Source organism: Mustela erminea, chromosome 14, assembly GCF_009829155.1.
Source record: "Mustela erminea isolate mMusErm1 chromosome 14, mMusErm1.Pri, whole genome shotgun sequence".
Lineage (NCBI taxonomy): Eukaryota > Metazoa > Chordata > Mammalia > Carnivora > Mustelidae > Mustela > Mustela erminea.
Window position 1 is genome coordinate 42,446,061 of NC_045627.1, and position 26,213 is coordinate 42,472,273.

Sequence of the window (26,213 nt, forward strand, 5' to 3'; positions counted from 1 at the left end):
ACAAATACACAACTAACATAAGAAATGCGAGAATTTCCTTAAATTATCGCTATGAGTTTGGAGATGGGGAAAGCCGGAGAAGATGGAAGATAACTTTTACTTTGAATCCAACTGGGGGAAAAAAAAAACACACACAGGAGTCCCACGAAGCACCCCTTCTCAACTTTCCTTCTCTCCCTGTTCTTTACTCTGATACCAATGAGATGCTAATGACTTTGAAGCCAAAAAGTATATGTAGCAGACTCCTTTCTGTAGCTCTGGCGTGTGCAGAACCTGTTTGTGGGGGATGGGTTTCAGAATAGGGATGAGCTTGTGAAACTCCTGGCACCAAGAGCCGCTTTCTTCCTCCTTTTATTTCCCAAGATCCTAGTCTGGAACATGCTTTTGTGTAACTCCATACGGTAAAACTGTCTTTACATTTTTAAGTGGCTGGGTGAAAAAAATCTAAGAAGAAGAATATTTCATAACACACCAAAATGATAGGAAACTCAAATTGCAATGGCTATAAATAAAGTTTTATTAAAACATGGCCACAGTTGCTCAATTTACCTACTGTCTATGGCTGCTCTCACTGTACAACCGAGTTGAGTCATTGCAATTGAGACCCAGGGGGTCCGCAAAGCCCGAGGTATTTACTACCTGGCCCCTGATAGAGAAAGCTTGCTGACCTCCGCTCTCATTTATCTTCTCACATTTTCCTAGCCGTCCAATTATTGAAAAGGACAATGTTTTTCCCCATCTACCAAGACGGCCAAACAACAAAAGAACACACGTGGAGCCCACATTAAGTACACAGATCTGGGGAAGCTGGGAGGGGCCGAGGTAGCTTAGTGATCCGACTATCCCTGCCATCCAACCCACCAGGAGTCCGGCAGGTCCCCTGGTATTTGGGGAAACCAGTCAGGTGAGTTTCCCATCTTCCAACTCAAGCGATGTCCGATTTGTCTCCCGCGCGCTTTGAGAATCAAGGCCAACCCCATCGACCAGGAGCAATTCCTGGAAGCTGTCAGTGCGCGCCGCAAGTCCACCCTGAGAGAGCCCGCACAAGACAACAGATTAACCATTAGACTAGATATGTTGAAAATATACAGCTTCAACCTTTCCCCAGCTAGCTCACAGCGATATATAGATGATTATTTCAACCGTCAGCTGCCGCACAGATTTAAACCCCTGCGCAATAACTCCTGGATTCATCTGCCCCTTGTCAAACTCGCACGGCTTTAGTTGGAGGATACATGGTGTGGCAGTTTCACTGTGAATCCAGAATGATCCAGACGGCTGCTGTCTCTTTGTTAACAGGAAGCCAAACTGATGAGTTTGTAATGCATTTCTTATCAAAGGTAGTCTCGGAAAGGAAAATGCGCCCCATCAGTTCGGTTAGAATTTCACATATAGTAGATTAGGGGCTTAATCAGAACATCTCTGTTATTTTCACGAGGAAATAGATAACTCTGCACCCACCCCATTAAAATCACTTTATGCTGATGAATTATGTATTTATAAATTTATAATTACCTTTGATTTTCCCCTTCCTTCAGTATACTTAATAAAATCACCAGCGAGAGCCCAGAAAACAATGGCGCTTCGTAGATACGAGCATGCTAATATATTTTAAGTTAATGTCGATCTTTTTGAGCTGTGTGTCTGAAATGATCATAGCAAATACAGGGATTGTAATTTTTGACTCCTATGTTTAACAAAGACAAAATGGACTGTAATAGAGTTTATGGAGCCTGTAAAAGAACTCTTCCTCTAATATGGTTTATGATCAAATAGATTTGGATTTACCACTGGATAGATCAGGTCCCTCTAAAATGTACCAAGAATGCATGACTGTGCACTACTGAACACAGTTCCTGGCACGTGGAAAGTGCTGTCAATTTTTTGTTGTGCTTATCAGTATGGAAATGCCAGCATTAAAGTCACTATTTGTCCTGTCTTTATTTAAAATTCTGATATTTTATGCATCGTTTTTGGTTTTTGGGGATTTTTGTTTTTTGTTTTTTTTTGCATTTTGATTTTACAAAATTTTTCATGAAACTCTCCCTTGATTCCTGAGATTTTTAGTGTCCCCTTAAATGTGGAGCCCAAGGCAAGTGCCTCCCTCTCCTTACTCAAGCCCTGGCCATGCCCTGCCCATTTCTCCGGAGTGTTCTCAAGAACCTGCTGGTTCTGCCACCCTGCCTGTCATTACAGAGATGTTAGCTTAGTTTGTATCTGCATGTGTGTTTATATACTCCCTTGTTCAGAAGTGGGCAAAGCAAATATAAAACAAGAGTTATTCTTTTGATCACTTCATGCTGTTTGCATGAGATTGTTAAGGAAGACCCTTGCAGGAAAGGTTTCCTTGTGGATTTACAAATTGTCAGACAACCAAAGGAGTGGAGAAAAGATCGTGCTGCCTCAGGAATCTGAGATTTGCCACCTGCCCGGGGTGAGAAACAGAACAGAGAGAAGGGGTCAGGTCTCTCATGGACTTAATTTCACACTTCACATCAAATTCTCCTGGTTAACACAATGTTGATTTACATTTTCACTTTGGGGTAAAAGTTTTTATTTGCTTATATGTTTTGATTCAGATGTTACCTTCCTTCTCTTTTTGTTTTTCCTCCCCTGAAATGGCTTCAAGCAAATATGACTGGCAGCAAATGTCCACATTTCATTTCCATTTTCACGTTACTGTTTACATCTTAAAAATTAATGTTTGCTGCAATAATTCTATTTGTCAATTGTGGGTACATAAAATTGTTTTCTAAACCGTAAGATGTTATGCAGGTGAGGACCACCATTATTATTAATATCATTAATATTACTTGTTCATCCATAAACACATCTTCCATTGAGCCGGTTGTGTCAAGAGCCACCTAGAATTCTAATATGTATTCCAGATGGTTGCACTGATATTTTCTCTGAAACTCAGATAAAGGTAAAATGCATGGGTTTTTAGTGCAAGCTAGGTACACTCCATGGCCTGATGAAGAATGTTCTGCCAGTACACTTTAGAAATACTGTATGTTTTTAACCTTGGGAGGTAAGGACCAGTCTGGATTGTGATTTTACACTAAACACAGCATTTAGTATATTTCTTAAGGGCATAGTCACCTTCTAAATATGCTCTTGAACTATAAAATCATTATCTGCATTCTACTATAATTTATCCTCAGACATATCCTGAGCAACATTTTAAAAATGCTAGTGCATGGTAGGCTCCTTTCTGGTCAACACAGACAACAAGGTATAGAAGGCAGGAGGAGGGTTGGAAGGGTTTTAAAGATATTCTGGTCTCATTCTCTTTGGGCTCAAGGCTGCACTAATATGCAGACCCAGAGCCAGGGCCGGGGCCCAGGGCTGCCGACTTCTAATCCAGACCAGTTGCGGTTAGACTTCTGGTCATCGGAGTAGCAGGAGGATACAAGTTTCTAGTCAGGCCACCTGCCTAAGTCCCCACCTCTGACCTTCACTAGAGCTCTGATCTCAGACAAGTTATTCAACACCTCAATGTCACAAGATCTGCTGTTATCCCTGCTGGACACATGTGGACAGTGGGATGTGGGGATGTTGGGGGGCTAAAAGAGATAATCTGCATGCTGACAGCCTGAGGACCAAATATGGCCCCGACATGCTCTGCTTGGCACCATTCTGCTCCTCTAAGGGATTTTTGGGTATAGGGCAATCTTTAAGTTTGAAGCTTGTCCATAAAATTACGCACTACTAACTTCTGTTTGAAAAATCTTGCAGAAGACTGGGCTTCTGTTTCAGGAGGGTAAAGTGTCTCATAGAGCATGAGCTCACCAGCTGGTCAAACCCCCTGGTGCTGCCTGCTCTACCCCAGCCACAGGGCAGGCATTCCTAGTTTCCATCTCTGGCCCTGGCTCCAATGACACACAAGTGTGCCATCCCAGAGAGAAGGATTGTGAGGTATAGGATGTCCCTCCCCTTAAGTCAACTCATATTGTAGTAGAAGAAAGACTAACAGCTAATATAGACCATGCAGCCACACTGCTAGGTTCAAACCCAGGTAATTGGCAACCTTACCTAGCTTCAGTTTTCTCACCTGTAGAATGGGAATACCCAGAGCACTTTCCCCATAGGGTTGTTGTGAGAAGGGACTGAAAAACCAAGAAGTGTTTAGAAGAATTCCTGGCAAGCTTAGGGTAAATATTATCCATCATTATTGACTGGGCTTTGAGTAATCGACGTAATTAGAGCTCTCGGCCATTGGGTCCTTCTCCACAAAGCCACTCTGCTCTTTTGACTTGGTTCTGCTCAGACGGGTTCTTGCTCTCTCCTCCGCCTGGAGCAACTGATTCTGTGTCTGTGTACTAGGATGGGTGAGATTCAATACCCATCCCCCTTCCTCTGCTTTGGTTTGGTTGGCACCTCTGTCCTAGATTTCATATGGTCTCAGTGAACTGCTGAGGTCAAAATAATTAGGCTATGCCAAGTGTCATAAAGACAAAAAAAGCCAGAAAACATTTAAATGGGCCTCAATTGGAGAAGGCTGGGACCATTCAGAGCAATAACAAATGAAAGTCAGATGGAAACGTGGAAAAATACCACTGTTCCCACTAAATTACATGAAAAATACCACTGTTCCCACTAAATTAGCATGCTGACTGTGAGGGGCTCCTTCCCTTGAATTTCTTGCAGGAGTTCATGGGATGGGGGCATGCATGTGGGCAATGGTGAGGGTCAGGAGAGCCATGGGGCAGAGGGACAGTGACTCTTCCACTATTCTTTCCCACATGTTGTCTTTTCACCTACCTACTCTGTCCATCCTTCAACAAATAGGTTAGCCTGCCTCCTCCAGGAAGACTTCTCAGGCAACTGTCATAAGACAGAATCCCTCCTTTCTTTACAAATCCCTTGGCATTTCTCATTTTACACTCCTCTGACATCTCCTTATTTTTTTTGCATTATAATTTGTTTTCTATTTCAATATGTCCTACCCCCCAACTAGACTTATAAGCTCCTTTACTGTAGTTTACACATCTCTGAATCTCTCATAGTGCTAAGACCCTGGTAAAGTTCCTAAGAAATAGATCCTAGTTGCTGGAAAGGTGATGTTGTAGAGAGAAGCAGCACAAAGAGGAGCCCAAGTTTGTCCCAGCCTGGATCAAAGGTGTGGCCTTGGAAAGACACTTCCCCTCCTAGAGGACTGGCATTCATTAAGTATAAGGGTCTTTTCAGCTCTAATTTGCAATGGTTCTGGGCTTAATGCTCTCTTCTGCTACTTGACAGATATCACAGGAACCAGCCACTACAGAAGTCACAATTACGATCCAGCCACAAATTACAATCCAACACTTCCTATTCAACCAAACTCCAAAGTATTACAGAATAGGAAAGCAGAATTCTTGATCCAAGAAGAGGGTAGCCTAGCTCCTGGTTCTCAACCCCGCCTTTCAACAAAACAGACTGGAAAACTTCAGAGAACACCAATGCACCAGTCCCACTTCAGACCCTATTCAACAAAACTCATGAGAATGGGAGCTGGGGCTGGGCATTGCTTTTACTTTTTCTTGTTTTAAAGATGCACAACAGGAGATAACCTCAAGTCTAGCTGGGGAGACAATTGATTTTATACACACACACACACACACACACACACACACACATTTACATGAAATAACAGTACAAAAATATTGCCTGATAACGTCAGGTGGGGGATAAGAGAAATGCCTCTTATAATGACTGCTGGCAGATACAGGTGGTCAGGAAAAAAAAGTCAGACTTGAGACAAGGGTGGGGTGGACAGAGCTGTTAGCTTTGTTTAGCTACATGCCCTCTGAAACAAACACGGGGACTGGAACACTCCGGCCACAGAAGCCACGACACGGAAGCCACCCCATAGTGGCAGCACTGGGTGGGAAGGCGTGCTAGGTGGAGGGGACGGATTGGACAAAGGCGAAGAGATGGGAAGGTACTAAGCTAGGGAACTGTAAGAAAATAAGTTGGGCTAAAGCAGGCAGTTTTATCCGAAGGCACAGTTGGGGGTATAAGGGATAGACAACATAAGGCTTTAAATTCCAAATGACAGAATGGTGAATATTAGATGCAAATCTGAATTTTTCTAGAAGTTACTTTTTCTTCAGTTTAAATACTCAGATTCTGAGAGGGCAGCAGGTGGTCTGCATCTAGGCAGGGTCTATTGAAAGCCCCTAACTCAGCCTCCTTTCTTGTTGCCCACTTAAAAATTATAAGGATCCAAGATAAGATATGCGCGTGTGTGCATGAAACTAAACAGGAGAGGGAGGCCCCTGGCAAGAGTCCAGTTCCCTTGGAGGTCTCATTTTTACTCTGGAGAGTGTATTTAACAGGAAAATAAAGTTACTTAATGTCTTGGAAAGGAGTCCTGTGAAACTCACACGGCTGCTTCCCCAGAGCCGGGCCAGGTCGATCTGACCTTTATTTACTCTGGGACAGTATCTCCCCATCTTCAGCTATTCAAGAGGATCCTGTCCCATCTAAAAGGAACTGGGGAAAACCAACAGGGTTTTGACTTGAACAAAAATACTGATTGCAGTCAACACAAAAAAACTGATTGCAACAGTTTGAAAACATTTTCAACGGAACTAGAGCTTTCAAGGGGATGCATTGAGAAGGAAATATTCCCCCAATTCTCTACTCCTTGGCTTTACCTAACCAAGAACATTTCAGCATTTTCTCTGTCAAAAGCATATAAGTGAATAAAAGAAGAATGTACATAATGTTGTTTGGACCCTTGACCTGCACCCCTTCAACCAGGAGGCCAAAAAATTCTTGGGGCAACTGGCTGCCTCCCTTGGTGGAACGTGTGACTTTTGATCTCGGGGTTGCAAATTCAAGCCCCAGGCTGGGGGTAGAGATTGCTTTTAAAAAGAGAGCAAGAAAATACTAATTAGTTTTCCCAGATTAATGATTTCAAAATTTTAAAAAGGAAAACAAGAAAAATACTTGTATTCAAAGTTTTTTGTAGTCTGAGAGGTAGCATTTAATAATAAATACAAAGAACAACAAAAAAAAAATGAGTTGTCCTGGGGTGTATTTTAATTCTTCCCTTATATAACCCTAATAAATCCATTGTCTCCTATCCTCTCCTGTCTAGGAGGCACACCCCAACACCCTGTATAAAAAGAATAGTGTAGGTTAAAAAAAAGAAGGAAAAAAAAAGCATAGTTTTGTCTTTCAAAAAAAAAAGGGAAATAGGCTGCATGTGAATGAAAGAACCAAAAAAGTAGTTTTTCTTGTACTTTTGTTGTTTGGCTTCAGTGACTCCCAAACTGATGAGATGATCAACCTTTGTGTGGACAACTTTGTTCTAAAAAAAAAAAAGAAAACAAAAAACAAAAAACAAATAAAACCTAAAACCTTTGATCCTGATTTTCAGAAATTTAGTTGCAGCCCAGAAAGAAAGCAACATTCTTTGGTTAACTCGGATTCTAAAGTAATTCTTGATGAAGGAGAACCATGTTAAAATTGTTCTTATACAGCACACCAATCCAGTACCTAAGCCACCTTTACAAAAATATCCCTCATTATCCCGGTGTGGAACGAAGCCTAGGGAATTAATTTGTACAAATAAGTATTAACTAAAAATGGGGACTTGCCACATAATAATCAGAAGGTGGAGGTAATCCAGTCTTGGGGGTAAGAATCTGACATTGAGCGGTTACCTTTTAAAAACATAATAACATTTATTGAACTAGGATTTGTTCCAAATGAGTATTAAATCATGCTAGTTGAATTTAAAGAGATCTTAGCAATGGGGAGGTGTTGTCTTAGTGGAGGTATATCTCCTCAATAAGCAAACACACAAACTTTTAGAATTCATTCTGGAGAAATAAAGGAATAGCTGGAAAAGTAAAAGAAGTGTGTGGGGGGGGGGCTACCCAGACTACCTACAGGTAAAGGGTTTCATTTCTAGAAAAGCAGCGCCACCTGCTGGTCAACTGGCCTTTCAAACCCCGCTGTGGTTTGCCGGCCGCTATCTATCTTGTAATCTATGCATAAAATACAGCAGTATTTTTCAGCTGCTGTTATACATAAGAATTTTATTACCAGTCGGCAGATTTCTAACACACTGGTTGCAGTTTAATAATCCTCTATTACCTGAAGTATGGGTTATATAAAAACCTAGAATGTTAATTGTTGACAAACCAATTCTAATATGTAAAGCACTGTAAGTCACCCAGTAAATATCCAAATAAATCGAAAGGGATAGCTCTTTTTCCTCTAACAACGTGTTATTAAACAACACAACTTGATCACTTACATAAAAATAATGTTCACGCATTTGGATGTACTAAGAAATCGGGAAAATGCATTATAATCTTACTGAGAGTTTTTCCTTCATTTACAATTTAGAGGAAAATTTTTTTCTGTGAATATTTTTTTTTCCTTCCTTTAAAAAATGGACCTAAACCCGGATGTCATTTAGGAAATTTTCTCATATAACAAAACCTGAGTTATAAATAACTAAGATTACATCTATAAAACGCTATATTTTTTAAATGGCAATAGAGAAGTCATGGAGGGTATAAGTCACTGATACAGTGAGCAGAGAAACACTACCTGTCATTTTTCAGAAAAAGATCACACAAACGCGATAGCAAAGGAACACAATAAAAGGAAGAAACAGGAATGTGATAGGTGACTCTGATTATATCTGCAAAGGAAACTGTGATATAAATTAACACCCAAGCACCCACGAAAGGCATATTGTATGTAGCTTCCTTGCCAGTGATCATTACGTAGCAGCGAAGACCAGTGATTTTGTAAGAACAGACAGAGTGTAGGCTGTGAAATCTGGTGGTGATAACTAATGACCACACAACTTACAACTCTGATTTGATCTCTAACCAAAAAATAAATAAATAAATAAATAAATAAAAAAGTACTCTGCAGGATAGATGTATGCAATAGGGGCCATATTTTTCACTTGAAACAAATAAACCCCACAAGGGATCAAAGGGCCCCAGCAAATGAAAAACGACGGTTCCTATGGTGCCCTGATTTGATCTCAAGCAAAACTACCATGCTGATAACATTCCAGAGTTTAGGAGGAGGGCAGAGCATGGGTAAAGGATTTGGGCCCCATTTGGCCCCAATTCTCATACTAATCTCACTAATGAAAAAATCAACAAGAAGCAGAGCCCGACTATTTATAAAGCAATTTAGGAAAGGTGATGAGGTGATGTCTCAACACCAACCAGACCTCAAAGATGGGTTGAGATCAAGATCATCATCAAGAAAAGAAATTCCGATAGAATTTGAAAGGAAAGAAATGTCATCTCTCCCCACCATCTGTTCCCCTCTTGTTTGCTTTCCAGCATTCCTTCCATCTTCCAAGAATGCACTGTCCAGGTCCATTCCTAGTTTCTGTAGGGATGGAAAAGTCAGAAGGCAGTTTCAATAAGATGAGGATGATGAGATCAAAGTCAAAGATGCTCTATGAGATAGGTCCCCTTATTACCTCCATTTTACAGATGGGGAAACTAAGGGATAGAAAAGTCCAGAAACCTGACCAAAAGTCCCACAGTAGTAAGAGTTATTGTTTGCTTAGATAAGAGGAGAATAATAAAGACTCCTACATGTGCAAGTCATTCGTCTTATTATAGCAATTGGCACGCCCTGAGGACCCATTTGGTGAACATATCAAAACATGACTGCTCCAGGAATGATTTCCAAAGTCCCCAGAAAACATACAAATCCTCCTGCTTCCCTCCCTTTCCCGACTTTGAGGTTCCCTAGAATTCCAGGCTTTAATTGCTAAGGAGAATCACTTAGCTCACTGCACAGTGAGATGAATGGCTTGGGAATCCCCAACTAGATAACTGAGAACAGACAGGAGATGTCTGCCTATTGATAGTCGGCTTCATCGTCACTGAAGAAATCTGTGAAGGACTGGTGCTTCTAGCAACTAGTCCCTTGCAGAGGTCACATCCATCTCTCAAGACCTCCAGACCACATGACCTGAGCTCCTTTCTCTACCCTGTCCACATGCCTCGCAAGTTTCGTTCGGTCTTTTTCACAGGGTCTTTCTTCTCTGCAGGTCATCAAACCTCCTTTTCCAGTAACACCTGTTTAGGGCTTTGGCTTTGAAGGCATCCTTGCTGGGTGTGTTCTCCGAGTTGGACTTGTTACAGGCCGTGTGTGAAATTTGCTCATCTGCACTGAAGAAATGACCAGATCCAACTTGACAAAATGAAGAGAGCAATTCAAAACCCCTCAAAGCTAAGAGCATGAATGTTTGGTGCATCCTGAGAGCTCTGTGAGCAATCTGGAAAGCTCTCTGTCCCCTCCTGGTCTCTAGCAGAATAAACAGAATGAGGACACTTCGTAAGAAATTGCCATGAGACACACTCAGCCTGTGGATACCTGGAGGTGGGAAGAATTACCGCCTGAGCGCTCTTGGATTCGACCTGCCTACCTGAAGTCAGAGTCAGTAATGCCCATAGTCATGTGTGGCCTGCAGTCTTTCTCCACAGCTGGGCGAGCTAACGTGGCCATGCACAAATGGTCACAGCTCTCTCCACACCAGGATCTCTCCTCGTACTGGCCCTACCCGAAGCCCTAGGATTTTTGTGCTGTCCTCACTCACAGGAAAACGAGCAGGCTTATTAAAGGCAAATGTCACAAGTCCTTGGTTTTCCAGGACAAATGCCCTACATACACATGTATCTATCCTTCATGCGGTAGTAACCCTCTCTCTCCTCATCTGATACTTGGGTAGGATTTTGCCTATGGTAGTTTAATTCTGTCTAGATCTTTTAAAATCTGGATCAGATTTAATTGCTTCTAGATCTTCTTTCCCAATATTTAACTTTCACAAAGAATATGGATTGTACCTGCTAGTTGATAATTTTCAGGAGCCATCAGTTATGCCCTTGATTTTCTTGCTACATTTTCCATTATTCTTCTTGTATCATATATATATGTATATATATGATACCTATATACATATATATGCGCATGTGTGTGTGTGTGTACACATTGCTAGAAGTTGTTCTGAGAGTTTTAGGAAACTTCATGGATCTGGGCAGTCCTGTTTCTGGCACACCATCTATTCTTTCAACTGATGGGTTGAGAATCCCTTCATTTATTCATTCTTTCACTCATCAAATATTTACTGAACTGGAATCCTTCAGCCCATTTCCTACTCGGGTATTCTTGCCAACACACGAAGCCCAGCCAAGGATGCCAGCATGCTGGATTTCTGACCTTGGAGGGAAGGAAGGCAGCCCCTGTGTCCTTCCTTGACTGAGTGCAATCCAACAGGCGCCGGCCCAGAAAGCTGCCATTGGCCAAAGTGAAGATCCCTCTAATGCAAGCAGTCAGCTGCACTCCCCGAAGAGGGCCCACACTCTGGTCTACAGATGCCCTCCTATGCACTGCGGGTGCATCTTGTGTGGCTCCAACTCCAGGAAGCAGTCTTTCTCACTTCACTTCAAAGTCTCTCAGTGCAACGGACCAGCCCTAACGTAGATCTGCTCCAGAAGCTTCCACTTTGAGTTTGCACAGGGCATTCTCTAGGAAAACTTGGTAGTACTTGGTCAAGGGAGAAGTCAAGGGAGTTTCTCTGTTGCCATTACCCTTGTTTGCGGGAGGACAGCGCCTTCTGTGGGTGATCTGGTGAGAGGATCCTGAGAAGAATTGCCTTGGAGTCTCCAGACTCTTCCCCCAATTTGTCTGAGCTGGGCTTCAGAAGAAGGTCTCCACAGAAGCTATGTCTAGAATAGCTTATCTAGAATAGCATGTCTAGAATCTCCCTCCAAACCGGGTACCGTCTAGCTACTTACAAAAAGGAGTCTTTAAAAGTCTCTGGGATTTTAAATGGGCGGGTAGCACAATGGCGGACTAGTGTCTGCACAAATAGTTTCCTCTTGGGCAAATGGCTGGCTGGGGAAGCAGAACCCTTATAAGGAAATGTGGGGACGGAAGATTCCCTGATTATCTATGAAATTCGACATACTGGTTCAGGAGAAAGCCCCCGAGAGAGGAGAAACGACACAGCCAAGTGGGTGGGCGCATCCCGCCTCATTCCACTTCCAGAAGTTGGCATTCTCGGCACACGTGCCCCGGCACTGTCCGGGAGCCCAGGACACTAGAGCTCTTCTATGCCATTTTAACGACCCTTTGGGGTCCATGGTGTGTACAAATCCTACAGCCACAGACTGCCAATGTACAGTCACAATGAACACCACGGTCTGGTGCACAGAGAAATAAAAAGGAAGAAAAAATTTTGCCGTGGTACTTAGACGAGCCACGTGACTCCCTCAGCCTTTGTGTGGCAGCGCTTCACAGAAATGTGTTTTGTATTTCCACTGGAGTAGGATAAGTGGTTGGAAACTACAGTGGGTTTTCAGTGAATGGGATGTGAAGTACTTCATTATTTTTTTCCTCCATTGAGGTAAGGAGACATGCCGTCTCCCTGAGAAAGACAGGAGGAGAAAGGTCTCCTTGCCAGACACGGGGATTTGAAAACTAATTTTCATGAGAGAGCTGAAGCTACCGCATGCAGCTTGAGCCAAGAACCTCGGGGCTGGTCCCCTGTCCCTGCTGGTGGTGGCCACGAGTTTCTGAAACCCAGCCTGGGCCAACAGCATTCATGGCCCCAGCTGGGACCTGCCAGCCTCTGTCCCCGTCAACACACTCAACACGTGAACCTTATTGGAAATGGGGAGGATGGAGAGGGAGGAAGAAGAAATGGGGGTTAGAAAAAGAAAATAGATGGAGGAGAGCCCAAGACTGGGAATAATGGAAGCAGCCTGGTAGGTCTGCAGTCCCAGCGGAGGCTTTAACTTTCCCTCCAATGGAAGAAACCCCCCCCCCCCCCAGCACAAACAGGAATGACAACGGCGGCTGGGTCAGCTGGGGAGAACTAAGCCCAAGAAATTGAACTAATGCAACTCAACTGCTGCAGAGCCGTTAATTAAAACTTTCTTTAAAAAGATTTGAGGGGCACCTGGGTGGCTCAGTGCGTTAAAGCCTCTGCCTTCGGCTCGGGTCATGATCCCAAGGTCTTGGGATCGAGCCCCACATCGGGCTTTCTGCTCTGCAGGGAGCCTACTTCCTCCTCTCTCTCTCTTTCTGCCTCTCTGCCTAATTGTGATCTCTGTCTGTCAAATAAATAAATAAATAAATAATAAAAATAAAAATAAAAAGATTTGAAATTCTCGGATCTGCATGTGGGTAATGTGCTTCCGCGGCAGAGTCCTGGCGGCTGTAGCTCACGCCTTCCTTCCCCGGCCTTCTCAGAGCAGCTTCCTCGGCCTCCTCCTACCACAGCCTCTCCTCTGCAGCTCTTCCTGCAGAAGGGGGGCGTCTCCCAGCGGCCTCACCAGGCCGGCCCCTTCTTCCACTGCTGCCCCAGAAGACCTCTTAAAACAAAGCGTCTCTGGTCCTTTTCCTGACCAAACACCTCGAATGCATTCTATCATACTACAGATGAAGAACAAAACCCCTTCAGGGCTCCCCTCCCTGCAAACAGGTCTTAGGCTCCAGTCAAACAGGGGGAGTGACCAAGCGGTTCCACCTTGCAAGGATCTGAGTAACTCAACTAGCTCCATAGCCCATGGCACTATCCAGCGTGTTCTGGAATCCCAGCCCCAGCTGCCGACTCAGGCAGGACCCCGGGCAAGTTATCAAACCCTCTTCGTACCTTAGTTGTCTCATCTATAAATGGCAGTTTACAGGTGCCACCGTTTACAGCTGCCTCGACCGCAAGGAACTGTTCCTACTCAAAATGAGGATTAAATTTGTATTTGTAAAGGACATCGTGTCTGCAATGCAGAAAATGCTATGTGTTAAATTTGACATATACCCACGTATACAGGCGCGCGCACACACACACCCCCTTGCTGTGTTGGCAGAATGCCTTGAGCGCACAGTAAGAGCAGACACTACCCTAAGGCCAGTCTGCATGGGAATCGAAGTTAAGCACTGACCACCTAAAACCACCACGTTAAGCAGCCTCGGGGTCTGCGTGACGGAGGGCCGGTGTAATAGCAGACCTGCCTGGAGAATGGGCCCTTTACTCAGACAAGACAAAAACACCAACCGCTCCGCAAAAAGGGAAAGGGATTTCTTGGCAAATCTTAGCGAGCCTCACCCTTCCCTCTTCACCTCTACCTCTGATCTTTTCATAAGTTCCACATCCAGTCCCCTCTGAAAAAAGCTCCCATGAGGCTCCTCGCTTCTGGGCTTAAATAAGAGTCAAAGATCCCAAACTCGAAGCTCCCTCCTCTGAGCTTGATGGCAACTGTCCTGAATTTGTCGACGCCCATCTCAGACGAAGGAAGCATCTGAGGGAAGCGACGGGCACCATCCGAGGAGGGAGCATCCCCCCGCATGAACAAAACCGGGGGGACCTGCGCATCACGCGCTCATTTCCATCTGGATGGGACTTGAAGGCAGGACGCGGGGGAGCACATGCTGCCTCGCCCCACAAGACTCTCACGAGGGACTTTACACCATTATTGGGCTGATACTAATTTGAGATGATGCCCAATCACATCACAACAAATTAACCACAGACACGTGGAGGCAATCAACTCGGGGGGCTACCCTGAACACCGGCTGGGGGATTCCGTCTCCACGAGCCGCTCGCTCCCACAGATGTTTCTAAAAGCCTCTTCCCAGAGGCCCATTTAGAGAGAAATTAAATGCAACTTTGACTTAATTAACGTTTTAAATGATAATGAATACAATGTAGATTCATAGGAGGCATTTACATTGTGTTGTAAAATTGATAAAAATTTAATAACTCTTTGTTAATAAGTTATGTCTCCCCAGACCCATAAAGCCTAAGGCACTGCAAACTCCAGACTGGGTCTAATCCAGGCTCCTGGTGCAGGTGGAGGAGGGAGGCAGAGATGGACTTGACATTTGCTCCAAGCCTGCTCTAATTCAAACCTCTGCTTGTTCATCAGTACTTTATTTCATACAGTAAAGGTCAGGATTTGGGCTCAAGGCAGCGCCTTGACAAGAGAGCTCAAGTGAAAGGCGGACTGGCCCTGGCATCTGTCGCCGGAGATAGCAGAGGAAGGGGGAGATGGAGAGCTAACTGGCCACATCCGTCCTCCACCATGGAGGTAAGATGGGGAATCTGCTGCCCAGTGGTAGGAGCTGTCAGTCTGGGTATCGTGACAACCAGCCTCGGTCCAGAGGAAAAATGCAAACATAATTTCCATGTCACCTTGTAGAAGGACCTCGGCTCAGCCTACTTGTGGCAATCTGACGTCTTTTCTGGTTTGTCCTTAAAGAGCCGAGTCACTTATTAAAGTGTCGTACTCCTGGGAAGAGAGGTGTCCACGTGACAGAGGCACACGCGAGGGACCCTTCCGTCTTTCCTTCTTCTGACCTTTCTACTTCTTGTCTCCTGTTTCAAGGGATTTCTTTTGAAAAGTTGGCTGCCTTTCACCCAGGTGGTGCCTCTTCATCTAACTGAGATGGATCTTCATATAGCATATTTACCATAAAGAATTCAAAAATACTTTTTTGCCGGGGGGAGGTGGGGGAATGGAACACAACGAGGTCCCCAGGTATAAGTCAGCTACATCACCTCAGCTGAAGAAAGCAGCTATTGATTATGAGAGAAAACCTTTGGAGATGGGCATTTCAAGGGGATTCTTTTTGAAGGCGATTTTGCCACATGTGATTTTGGCCTTACAATGCTGATTTAACGAGCTGACCACTGTCTGAGCACATGGAAGTCATCTTTCCAGTCAACCCTTGCTAAATGTGCCTCCCACAGAATCGGGCGAGAGGCACTGGCTTCTGTAACCCTGCCTGCTACCAACAAAATTGCCCCAAGATGCCCTCCCAGGTCCATCATTGGTCTCTCAGAACGATGACATGGCTGTCTGGCCCTATTCGCCGTCCTGTTTTCAGGTCCTGCAATGAGGTGCGAATGGCCAACTCAGGGAAGGCCGGCCAGGGCTCGTGAAGAGCCGGAGTGGAACCTGAAGGCTCTTGGAGTATTTGCTGTTGTGGAAGGAGGAAAGGAGAGAAGGAGTGGAGGAGACAGAGAGACACGTCATAATCAGCATGTGCAAGAAAAATGGGGAAAACTGCAGGCCCAGATAAATGAATGGGTTTACCAAATGCATGGGAAACTATGATTACAGCGATTTCACTGGAGTTTCCTTTGGTTCTCCTTTTTCTATCTTTCTATCACTATGTTCGTGGTGGGAAGAGTCTTTGGTTTCAGGGCCCAGAAGTAAAGTAAACAAATACAATGCTGGGCAGGGGGTGGGGGTGGGTGGGGGACCTGAGGAAGTCACCCAAAACTACACATAAGAGGCATCAGATAATGATAGGCTGTTGATGTTTAAATACAGCTTATTAACTCAAATCCCTCTTGAACAGGCAGTGGAGGCTGTCAGTATAGGGTGTGTCCTGCCATAGACATTTTCCTAGAGCTATTTCCACCCCTCGCCCTCGTATCTGATTTTATGTACTTCAAAATGCCATTAGTTCACTCGAGTGACTTTAGTTCTATTGACAATGTTAATTCTCTGCCCATACAAACCAGAGGCTACTTGGGATAAGCTGATTTTTGTTTATTATCTGACAAGACTCAAGATTACACAAAACTGATTTCGGCATGGGTCCCTTCAACCTAATGGTATCAGACTGCTCCTCTCAACTCAACCATCAGAGTTGAATGCCTCCTTGTATTAGATTTATACCCGAAATAAAAGTCACGCGCCATTTAAAATTAGCCACAGTAGTTTGCAAAAGGGTGTGTGTAATTGTGCAGGTTTAAACTATTAGTAAATTGAAAGGTTGGTGTGAGTGATCGCACGTGTACTTAAGCTAAAACTATTTCCAAGGGTGAGTCTAAAGATCTGTTTCTCTTCCAGAAAATGATTAATTTGTTCATGCCGGGGCTGCTAACGGTTTGCGGCCAGCGTCATGTCACACGGGTCTTGGCAGGCCTGAATCAATAGGGTCCTATGTTGTCACTGCTTCAAACTTTCACTGTCCCTTTCTATTAGACTGAGTGATCAGATATCAGGCAAGACTGAAACAGCACAAAAAAATTCTGAACAGAGAAGAAGCACAATTCTATAAAATTCTCTGGAGGCAAAATGGAACTGATTAGAACCTACATCTGTATTATTTACGTGTGTATGTGGCCTAACATCGTTTTTTTAAAAATATGGTCCTAGAACGTGGCTACTCATAAAACGTCTGGGCCCATATCATCTTGGTGTCTTTTCGAAGAGCCGGTACTCCCGCCCAGGATCGTCTGGAGTAGAAACAAAACCAGGATGATGGGAAAATGAAGCCGTGTGCACAAACTTCAGCCTCTACCGTATGGAATGATTCAGTCTTGCCAAAAACATAGTCTTTGATGAATCCTTACTGGTCACTATGGGCTTTACTTTTCTGACACTGTTTCTTTCTTTCTTTTTCTTTTTTTTTTTTTTTTTAAGTCTTCTGTGAAGGGGTCCTTCTTCCCTGAAGAGCTTTCTGTTTGTACACTCTGGCCTTACGACTCTTGAGTCCAAAAAAAGACCACTGTCAGAACAGAACGTGACTTGGCCCGACCCATCTTCGGTAACGGGCCACACCTCCGAGGAGAGGTGCCCTGAGCAGGCGGGCCCTGCTGCTAGAAGGCAGATCTTTAAAACTGTGTGAACACTTTTAATATATTACTACTCCTCTGGGAACTGGCTACTTTTCTTCCCACTTCAGAAAACACATAATGGGACTTTGTGTTTCAATTTAATGTCCCTTGGAAACGGAAATCTTTCCCCTTATGAGAAAAAAAAAAAAAAAAAGCAAGGAGGGAGACTAAAGGCAAGAGAGAAATGAATTAGGCAGTCTCCAAAGCACACTGGCTCAACTGGGAAACAGCGACCAAAGCAAGCTCTATAATGATATAATGACCTTTAATGAGTGTCTTGGGAAACAATACGGCCCTAGCATAAAAGACAAAGGGCAAAACCCATCATGGCTCTGCTGACACTAATTCAAAATGATTTTCAGAACAACTAAAGAATGTAAGAGAAGTAATCTGACCCGCCCATCTGACCTCACTTTGATTCAAGGGCCCTTCTCCTGCCATTTCTAATTGTCAAACCCCCTACATTTCACATCTGCTCATATTTAATGAAAAGCCCACTCTCACCACTGCTCTTTGAGTCAACCAGCTCCGTCAAATGGGCACCACCCAACCCCACCACCAGCAAGGAGAGCCCAGGGATCGCTATTGGAGCTCTGCCAGTGGAATTCTGTGTAGGAATAGACATTTTTTAATTGGAGAAGGAGGCCTTACGTGGGTGCGCGAAGGGGCTCAAATTGGAATGGATTTTTTTTCTACCTTCTTATTAATGGTCAAATGTGAGAGGACTCACATAGGGGTGGAGTAAATCTGCTTTCATTTGATGGCGTGAGGTTGGCGGGGAGGCTGACGAAACAGGAGGCAACCAGCCCCCCCCACCCCCAAGCTGTCAGTACCAGTTAAGCCTTCCACATAGAGCCCAAAGCTCCATGTTTTCCATGGTGGAGCCGATCCGGGAGGGTAGGGAAGGACAACAGTCTCACGCACAGGGTATTTCCAAGAGGATGGGACAATCCCACCCTAAGTTTTTCTTCTCTTGGCCTCCATCAATGCTTGGATTAAATTGCAGAGTTGAGAATTCCCTCCAATTATGGTTTCTCCTGGATGAAATGAAATTACACATGCTGGGTATTGCAGGCCTCACACAGGGGACACACATGTTACTGTGATTGGTATGGGTGGTTCTTGCCAAGACACGACCACATATAGCCCGAATGGCTCCTTCCTTTTCTCCCCTGAATCCCTGGCCAAGGTCTTAGAGCAAGACGGTTATCTGATAACAGAAGAAGTTGTGCCTTTAGGCAAACGGGTAATCCCGGTGGCTGGTGGTTACGTTCACGGCCATCAGTCAAAGAGGTGGTCAATCTGTGCCACCATAACTCACCACTCTGCTCTCCTCACCACCACCCCCATCTTGAACCTAGTGTCTTGCCATACATCTTAGACAAACAAATTCCTTGTGTGGTGGCGACCAAGTTCACCTTGCATCATCAAAGGAACTAGCAAGAATTCTCACAATGAGAATAAAAGGGTAAAGATTTATACTGGGGCATCAGTACCAAAGATTTGAAAGGAACTTTCTTCCTAGAATTTTAGGCAAATGTGCCTGGGACAGTCCAAAATCCCTCTCGACACAACCTCTTTTAAAAATGAATCCTGTTTCTTGGCACTGTTCTGGAAGGACCGTGAATTTTGAGGAAGAAAAGATAATTCTCTGGTCCTAGATATAACTTTTCCGAGTGACTTGAAAATAGTTAGATGCACAGATTTTGCCTCAGACCTGAACAGCAGGTTCAAACCCCAGCACGTGGCCTGGCATACCACTCCACCAGAGTGGTATGAACCTGGGAGCCTCTACGGGTCACTGTCCCACAGGCACCCCATGCTGGCACTACCTTCCACACCAGCACAGGTCAATCAGCAAGTTCTTTGCAGGAATAAACGTGCAAGAGCGAATTGCTCTTCCTGTTCCCCCACTCCCTTGCTGCCAGAGTGAATTAACTCCTGCTGGTGAAAGTTTAGTTCATCCAGCCCTGGGCACTGAGAAGGAGAGAGACCAGGTGGCAATATGGTCACCAGCCAGTGTGCCAGGTGCTTTCAAGAGGAAGGGGCGAAGCCCAGAAAAAAGGACTGCCTTCTGTCTCTCGTGCTACCGAAAATGCGAAAATAAGGTGAGACCCACACTTGAAGACATCCAAGTCTTCACATGGAAACACGGCCTCTTCTGCCCTTAGAGGAGGACCCACAACCCAGCCCCTCAGTGTGTGTGCTGGAGCTTTCTGTAACATCACCCAGGAGCCATCAGTAAAATACCGCAAAGTCCATGCTGTGGACAAGGATAAGGAAGGTCTCAGGAATCTGCTGCATGTCAGCGTTGCTGGCTGCCAGCTGCCAGACCTTGACTGGTTCTTTACCATCCCTGACCTTGTGGGTGACCAAGAAGACTGCCCTCAAGGTCCTGTGCAGTGGACTCAGGGAAATAGTGGCAGTTCGTGGCTTATCGTTTTTGTTGGTTATTTGAATTCACAATTGCTACAGGAGACCTTAGTTAAGTGCAAGATTCTGTTTTGGGAGAAATAATGATCCTTCGAATTAATCGGCTTTCTGAGGAAAGCCCTGGACTGCACCAGTCAATATAGGCTTACAGATTTCGAACACGCTTTTCCAGAACATAGGACACAATCTGGCACTGGAGGAATGAGATACAGGTTAAAAAGACAAGGTTTAAAAAATAAAAGAAGAAAGAAATCCACATTCCTCTTAACCCAGTTGTATTTTGGAAACGATCTAAGCTCACTAAAAGCAATTTTATGGTAGACTTGGCTTGTTCTCTCTACTTGTTCCCTCTCCTTCCTCCCTGCGACTCAAGCCAATGTATAGCTTTGACCCAGATATTAAGATATGCATTTCCACGCATCTTTGTGTTAATACAGTATTTGATTTGCTGTCACATTAATTTCCATTTATATTTATTTAAAGAGGGAGACTACCACTAGACTCTAATATCACCGTCCTGCACACGCCATTACTGTTGGGTCGGCGGCTCCGGGAATGCAGGAGAAACAATAGAAATGACCGCCGGGCTGCCATCTTCCAGCCTCCCCCCCTTCCCTAACCCTTAACTCTCCCACCAAAAGGATGTATGCCCAGGTCACAAGTAACCCGATACCTATGCAAGAAACTGGAACATCAAGACTCCCCCAACCCTCCAATCCCCGAATACCATACCTTATATGGCTGTGAACCTATTCCCTGTCTTAACGCAGATAAAAGACCCACTCGACCCCCTCCCGGTGCGACTTCCCCGACTCCCCTTTCCAGAGTCACAGAACCTCGCCAGAGGGTGCCCACCTCCTCCCGGTGTGATTTTCCTAGCTCCCCTTCTCCTGAAACTTCCCCGGAGAGCGCCTTTAATAAATCTTGCCTTATGCCTACCTCGCCTGGTGTCGTATTTATCTCACCTGTAGAACCTTACAATTACCAGAAGAGCAACGAGTTAACAGAACAGGAAGGGAAGCCTTCCCTGGCAGGTACGTGGGGACACAGGCAGCGAGGACGACCTATCTATCACCACATACAAGGTCACACTGGGAAGAAAACATCAGCTGGACAGACACACAAGAACCACAGGGCACACAACACAAGACGGGGATGATACCACAGACAGCACAGACACGGAACTCGTGTGTCGGGGTCAAACTTACAGGTACGGAAACTGGTGGAGCAATCATTAACAGAGACAGAAGAAAGTGGGAAGGTTCTCTCAAGGGTGTCCATGTTAGCACGCACACGGCCTGACATGCATGAGCAGTCACGCTCAGAACGTCCGCAATCAAAACAACATGCCCGTCTCATTCTCTTGTAGATGGACATCTTGGCTATCACCATGTGGTTGGATGGGGGAGAGGAAGAGCGGTAGTTAATGGCAAGGTCACACACAGCAAGGCCGCTAGAAGGGAGCGAAAGGGATTTAACACAGGTCTTAGTTCACATTAACAGTCTTGACCCAGAAAAAAAAAAATGCAGAGTGACTGCTGGTAACAGTTTGGTTGGACATCAAAAAAAGTAGCGAAAATATAGGTAAAGTAGGTGACTACAGGAAGCGGGCATGGCTGATTACAATCGGGTTCTTGGATGAGAAGAAGAGCACGTTAGAGACAGCAAAAATGTAACCAACATTTTTCCCCTGGTACAATTAATACAGGAGGTTAAAATCTACACACAGCCAATCAATTAATTGCTTATTGGGTACAATAAATGGTTTTTGCGAGATGCAAAATATCTAATATGCAGGCTTTCTAATTTCCATCCATTTCTGGGCATTAGGCAGAGCCTAGGACAAGCTTTCATCAAATTAGATGTGAAACGATTACATGTTAATATGGAATCTGAGGATGCCTCTGCTGAACTTCCCCAGAGTGAGTTTACATGATGCCTACAGGAATTTAAATTTACTCTTGACAGAACAAATATCCAAATCTGTCCATATAAGAAATGCAGCTACTCAAGGCTAACGCTGCATATTTGACATTAAAGGCAGTTCACAAATAAGAAATCACCAAAAGCATATGAGATGTTGGTCTATTGGAATGCATTTAGCTACTCATGGGTGTATTTTCTGCTTAAAGCTGGGAGAATCGGAAAATCGCATCTGCTTTTCTCTCCCCACCCACTGAACATTCAGAAAGCCATCGGGCTCTCGGTTAATCATAATTTTTTCTTATATAGAAAATACTGGCCGAAATAGATTAGAGATTATAAAACATGAAGTCAGAGATTAGGTCCCACGTCAAATATCTTACTTATATTTGTGGGTAGCATTAATAGCTCTTCTAAAGCTGATATCATAGGTTCTGGCCTGCCTGGGAATCCAGCTTGCGTGCTGACCCCTCAAACCCTTCTGGACGTCACCGTAGCGGTTTTTGGGACACTTCATCCTTATCCTTCAAGCCAATTTATATTTCAGTCCGAGGAGCTTTTTGTGCCTCATTTGGATGTTACAACAGGCAAACGTGTTTGCTCATCACTTAGCATGAACCAGTGTGCTTCTCTCACAGGACTGTAGAAGAACTTCTATTTATTCCAAGCGTCATCACCAAAGAGTAAGCCTGAACTGGAGAGGTGTTACTCCTGGCGCCCACACCTTCCATTTTAAAAGTCATTTTTTCCCCCTCTTTCTTTTTCTTTGTGGAGAATGGTTGCACTCTTACTTTAAAATACGGCTTGTGGTTTTGCCCTCTTTGAATGTTACAGTCACCAGGAAGAGGGGTTTAAATCTCTCAAATGGGTCAAGTCCTGTTCTAAGACCTTTATGACTTGCCATACAGTATATTTGTCAAGCAGGGGTAACGTTATGATTGTGAAGAACAGGCACTGGGGGAGATGAATGAGAGGTCCGTTCCTGTAAACTTGGCTCCCATTTTTAGTGACATGTTCTTTTAGCATCCTAGCGAACTGGTTGTTCAAATCACCATCATGCTCCCCAGCCCTCTTCCATGCGTGGTATACATCATTCCTGAGCTGAGCTGAGCTTTTACCAAAAAAAAAAAGGAAAGAAAGAAAGAGAGAGAGAGAGAAGGAAAAAAAAAAAAGAAAGAAAGAAAGAAAGGAAAAACGAAAGGAAAAGTTCCACTATAGCATTTGAATTGCAAGACTTCAGCAGGCATGGCATGAAGGCACAGACACCCCAAACGGTAGGAATTCAAGTCAAGAAAGAGGAAAAAGTCTTCAGCTGAAGACACAAAAGTAAAATTATTTTACACACATCCAGATACAATGGACAACTGGTAGACCACTTGCTTATTTGGGGTCTGGTTCTTTTACTGGAAATATTGATTTGTTATTTACACAGAGGTGGGAAACAAAGATAATTTTTTTGTTTCACTGTAAATAAATCGTTTTGAAAAAAATTTAATCAAATGCTGTAGCAGAAGAGAAGCCCATCAAACTCTGAAATGCTATGCTTCTCATTAGCAACAGTCCCTGGTTTTCATTTCCATACTGCCATTTTGGGTTCATATACAATAATAGAATCTGACACATTTATAGGGAAAGAGAGTTCTTCTATATATACCGTCTTTAAGGACAAGGGGAGGGAGGATGAGGCGGAATAACTTTGAAACGATTCTGTCAGAGGTAAGCCCATCATAATGGCTGATTTTAAACCTCGTACTTGATAAGGGCTTCAGGAGGAAACGCAACTTCAACCCAGGGCCTCTCAGGAACTGTTTGCAACGGTTATTGCTGGCTGTTCTGGAGACCATGCATTGTTCTAAAATTTCATATTGTTAGCATGCAGGAACAGGCTGAAACTGGTAATCGAAGCAGCAAAAAACCATTTGCTATAAGAAGATTAAATGTTAATTATAAGCAGTCACATTCCAAAGCAGCATATGCATAAAAAAAGCAAACATGCTATTACTCGTCATTCCTCCCCAGTGATCATTTTCACACTCATACCAAATACAAAATAGAAATCTCAAAAGACAAACAAGCACCACCACAAAAAAAAAAAAAGAAAGAAAAGAAAAAACAGGAAGAATGACCAATGAGAGGCTCAAAGACAAGACAGAAACAGTTAAAAAATGATTGAGCCCCACATGTTGACAAACCTTTGTGAATTACAATGTCTAGACCAAGCTGCCACCGACTGGGAGGGTGGCTCTCTTGCTCTACTTCCGGAATAGTCCATTTTCATCGACAGCTCCCACCCGCAAGATGTCTTCACCTATACACTTCCGGGCCTACCCTCTTAACAGGTAAGGCCGATCTGACCTCCCTTCTGGTGGAGTGTGATTCATCAGGCTTGACGGATGTACCTCCCAGCCAGGAAGAGCCCTCCTCCAGGCCATTAAATGAGTCGTGAACAAGCACTCCTCAAACTAAACACGTCTGAGGAGTAGCTGTTCCATAGGATGTGGACACTGAGTGTAAAATTACACTCTCAAGTTGTAAAATAAAATTTTATCAAAATTAAGTCATGGCTCTCCTGACTTAGAAGACACTACCCCTTGTCCCCTTCAACTGTCTCTAGCTTCCTAATCCTCCTGTTTTGTTTTAGCGAATCACGGATATTCACAACCGCTGGTGTTTTATTTCCATTTCCCCGTGACTGTTTCTTTTGCTAGAGCTGATGTAGGTTAGAAGGTTAATTTCAGATATCAGAGTGCCACTTAAAACTCCCGAGGTTAGGTTTCAAAGAGCAACTTTGAAAGTTTCAGTATTTATTTAAACCAGAGCTAAATTTCTTAATCTACTCCCTGGACACATAAAGTGACCTCTCACCCTTGGTGTTTGCTGATTTTCTTTTTCACACAGCCACCTAACACTCTCTTCCCAAATCCCAAGCCTCGGAAAAGGGAATTTTCCCCAGGATTTCAATGCAAATGTAGATGCAAAGTAGATCTAGGAGGACATCTAGTGGATCCGTATGGAAGAGCAGCTAGCCAACGGACTGAACAAGCTGGCCTTTCTCTGCAAGGGAGCAGGAAGGGGACCCTGGGTGCCTCCAAGAATTGACATCTTTGCAGTGTCATTTCAGTCCAGTGGTTCTGGACATTCACAGCGGACGTTAGGGGGCAGTGGGGACAAAGCAGTGAATTCTAGGAGTTGGTTCAAGAGTGGCGACTTGCACACACATTGGCTCTGCCGCCACGGCCAGTAGACAGGGACCACTTCAGCAGCAGCTGGCTGGGTCTCCTCGAAGCCCTGCTGCAGCTTCCTGAGACGGGAAACAGACAAGAGCGGGTCTTCGGTAGGCGTGACTACTGTAGCTACTTGTCATTCCGTCTTAGGGCTTTTGGAACTTTATGCCTAATTAATTGGTCCCCTAGGCCAACTTAGAGAGGGAAAGCAGAAATATAAGCCTCTGGGGACTCCGTTTCTCTTTGGCCCCCACCACAAGGTTCTTGTTCTTGGACCGGCGCCACCGATTCCAAGAGGTTATGTGGTTGCCAAGAATGAGACCCTGGTTCTCACCTCCCTCTGAAGAACTTTGTCTCAGCCCTTTTACAATTTGAGAAAAAGCTTTTATGTGCTTTCCTTCACCAAAATGGAGTGTCTATTCCTCCAATATTTCCATTATGACTTCCTAGTGCTATTTGTAGAGATAAAAATGAGGGTGTTGCCCTAATGGACATCATCAAGGCTATCTGTTTACTCCTAAGTGTTTAAAAATGGGGGATTTCTCAGACCTACTCTCAGACCACTTTTCCTGTGTCTTCGAGGGTCATGATCATGAGAGAAGAAACCTGTAGAGAAGTGGCTGGTGGAGATGTGGCTCAGTTACTGCTCCTTCCCTGCGTCAAACGGACAATGAGCTGTCACGCTCAGGATCTCTGCCGGTTAGCCCTTCTGAGCCAAGCCTGGAACGAAGAGGGAGTTGGACTCCATCCTGTGCTCAGCACCATCTGCCTCCTGCATCAGCAACCAAATTGCCAACCAATTTCCAACGGCCGAATCTTAATTTCCAGGGTGGGCTGGAAGGGGCAGGGAAAGCAGTGCTGGACTGAGAGGGTCGGGTGGAGTTTTCCAACCGCTGGAGAAAGTTTTCTAGGTTCGAATGGAGCAAGTTCACAGGAAGACTAGCGTGGAGGAAGAAAATACCCGCTTTCAGTTCACAGGTACTTCTTAGATCACAACGACGTGTTTAAAATCAATC

At 44.4% G+C, this 26,213-nt stretch overlaps 1 protein-coding gene across 33 annotated transcripts in view; it reads right to left on the minus strand.

Moving 5' to 3' along the window:
- The window catches only part of KCNMA1 (potassium calcium-activated channel subfamily M alpha 1), a 724,697-nt gene that overhangs the window by 99,753 nt on the left and 598,731 nt on the right, over positions 1-26,213 (minus strand). For 6 of the 33 annotated variants that reach the window (XM_032312897.1, XM_032312898.1, XM_032312894.1 and 3 more), the window contains one exon: positions 21,259-21,432. The exons of the other annotated variants lie outside the window; for them this stretch is intronic. In XM_032312897.1, the coding sequence (XP_032168788.1) occupies positions 21,259-21,432 (174 nt within the window). The remainder of the gene's footprint in view (positions 1-21,258; positions 21,433-26,213) is intronic. 33 annotated transcript variants of the gene reach the window in all.